Source organism: Tupaia chinensis, unplaced genomic scaffold, assembly GCF_000334495.1.
Source record: "Tupaia chinensis unplaced genomic scaffold, TupChi_1.0 Scaffold140737_1, whole genome shotgun sequence".
NCBI classification, from domain to species: Eukaryota; Metazoa; Chordata; class Mammalia; order Scandentia; family Tupaiidae; genus Tupaia; species Tupaia belangeri.
This window is the reverse complement of record NW_006200607.1, coordinates 6,019-7,944: the sequence shown is the minus strand read 5'-3', so window position 1 is coordinate 7,944 and position 1,926 is coordinate 6,019. Positions and strand designations below refer to the sequence as shown.

Below are 1,926 nucleotides of genomic sequence, written 5' to 3'. Positions count from 1 at the left end.
TGACAGTGGAGAGGACGGCAAATAGCCACATAGCGGTCATAGGCCATGGATGTCAGGAGCAGTGTTTCTGCACCTCCTAGAGTCAAAAAGAAGAAACTCTGAATCCCATATCCCATGAGGGAGATTGACTTGCTTCCAAACAGAAAGTAGGAAGCCATCTTAGGGATGATGGTGGAGTTGTAATTTAGGTCAATGAGAGAGAGCTGACTCAGTGGGAAATACATGGGTGTGTGGAGATGGGGGTCCAGGAGGATGAGGAGCATCATGGACAGGTTGCCAATTAGTGCCATCAGGAACACAAGAATAATGAGAGCAATGAGCAGAAAGCCAGCTGATGATGGTGGGAACAATCCCAGTAAGATGAAATCATTTGATGTTTGATTACAGTTTTCCATGCAGCATTCATGTGTTTTTTCCTAAAGGGAATCACAAGCATAGTTTTAAGTTAAATAGATGATACTAAGCTAATTCTGAAAATTTTCTCAATTTAGTAACATTATAAATTTTAAATAACATTTAATAGGTCTTAAATAAAGAACTGGGCTTACTTACTTTGAAAAACAGGAAATATATTTTATAACCCAGAGATTAATTTCCAATGAAGTGAGCATTTAAGATCAAAATATTTCCTAATAAATCAATAACTTCATAAGAAAAAAATTTATTTATTATGACTTTAATAGGTATGAATATTTTACCATCTGACATACATTCAGGTAGCCCCAAAGTCAGATGTTCTTTTCAAAATGAATAGAAAATAAATATAAGTGTATATGTTATTGACATATACTATGAATAAATTTGTATTATCTTGATGGCTCTTTTTACTTTATTAATATATTCACTCTTAAGATTTAATCTCTAAAACTGTGCTAACCTATAGCTTACTTTTCACCTCTGAGTTTGTACATTTATCCCTGTCCATCTTTGCAGTGTATATTTTGGAGCTTTGTTGAATACCCGGAGTGTGGGCTTACCTCCAATGCTAGGCTGCCTGAGCTGGGGCTGCACAATGGGTTCAAGTCCATGTCAAGGGTGCTGTGTCTCCCTATCTTCTCTCTCACTCTCTCCCTATGTCCCTTATTTGTGGCATAAATATATAAACTTTAAATAAAGAAATCTATATTAAAACTTACTGCTGCGGGAACCAGCAGTTAGCGTAATGGCTATGTCGCTGGATTCCCATGTAGTCGACCACGGTTCGCATCCCGGACCCGGTGGCTTAGAACTCACGCCGGGCGTGTGTGCATGTGTGCCCAAGATCCCAAGAGGAGAATGGAGGAGAAGGGATTGCGGCGTGACCATCCCTCCTGGGGGGTGATTTCTCGCTTTCTGTCTCTATGTCTCTCTCTGTCTGTCTGGTGAGTGCACGCGCCCTATAGCGAAAAAACCTCTCCAAAAAAAAAAAACAAAACAAAAAAACTTTTTGCTAGTTAATATCCTGCTCTCCCCTGTCCCACAGAGTGGTCCTTGCTCTTCAGGAGACCTCCAGCTCCATCTCTAAGTCCCTGGAGCAACCCACAACTTTTTCTTTATTCCCCTCTAAACTCTTTTCTTTTCTCTTACATTATTCTCTCTTCCTCATCCTCCACCCTGCCAGAGGGATTAGACAGTTCTAGAATCATGGTTCTGAAATTCCCTAGTATAGTATGGTTCCCTGGGATCCTCCCCTGACTGAACCACCTGTGAATATGAAGATACTACTCTTCAGACACCAGGACAGAGTACACATCTAGATATCAAATTGCTGAAAACAATAAAAGAGAGACTTCCTCACACACCAATTCACAGCGAATGGGAAACACAATTGCTCCTAATTGAATAAATGTTCTCTTAAGAAGTATTCAAAAGTGAATACATTTTCCAACGGCTAGGAGTTGAAGAAGAGCCTCAGGTCTGAATAAACCAGGAAATATGTGTCCATCA

General features: G+C 39.9%; 1 protein-coding gene across 1 annotated transcript in view; it reads right to left on the bottom strand.

Annotated features, from left to right (window-relative positions):
* Positions 1-395, bottom strand: part of LOC102501925 (olfactory receptor 2L5-like) — a 5,231-nt gene extending 4,836 nt beyond the window's left edge. Inside the window, exon 1 of the mRNA XM_006162820.1 lies at positions 5-395. Coding sequence (XP_006162882.1) covers positions 5-395 — 391 coding nt within the window. The remainder of the gene's footprint in view (positions 1-4) is intronic.
* Positions 396-1,926: the final 1,531 nt, after the last annotated feature.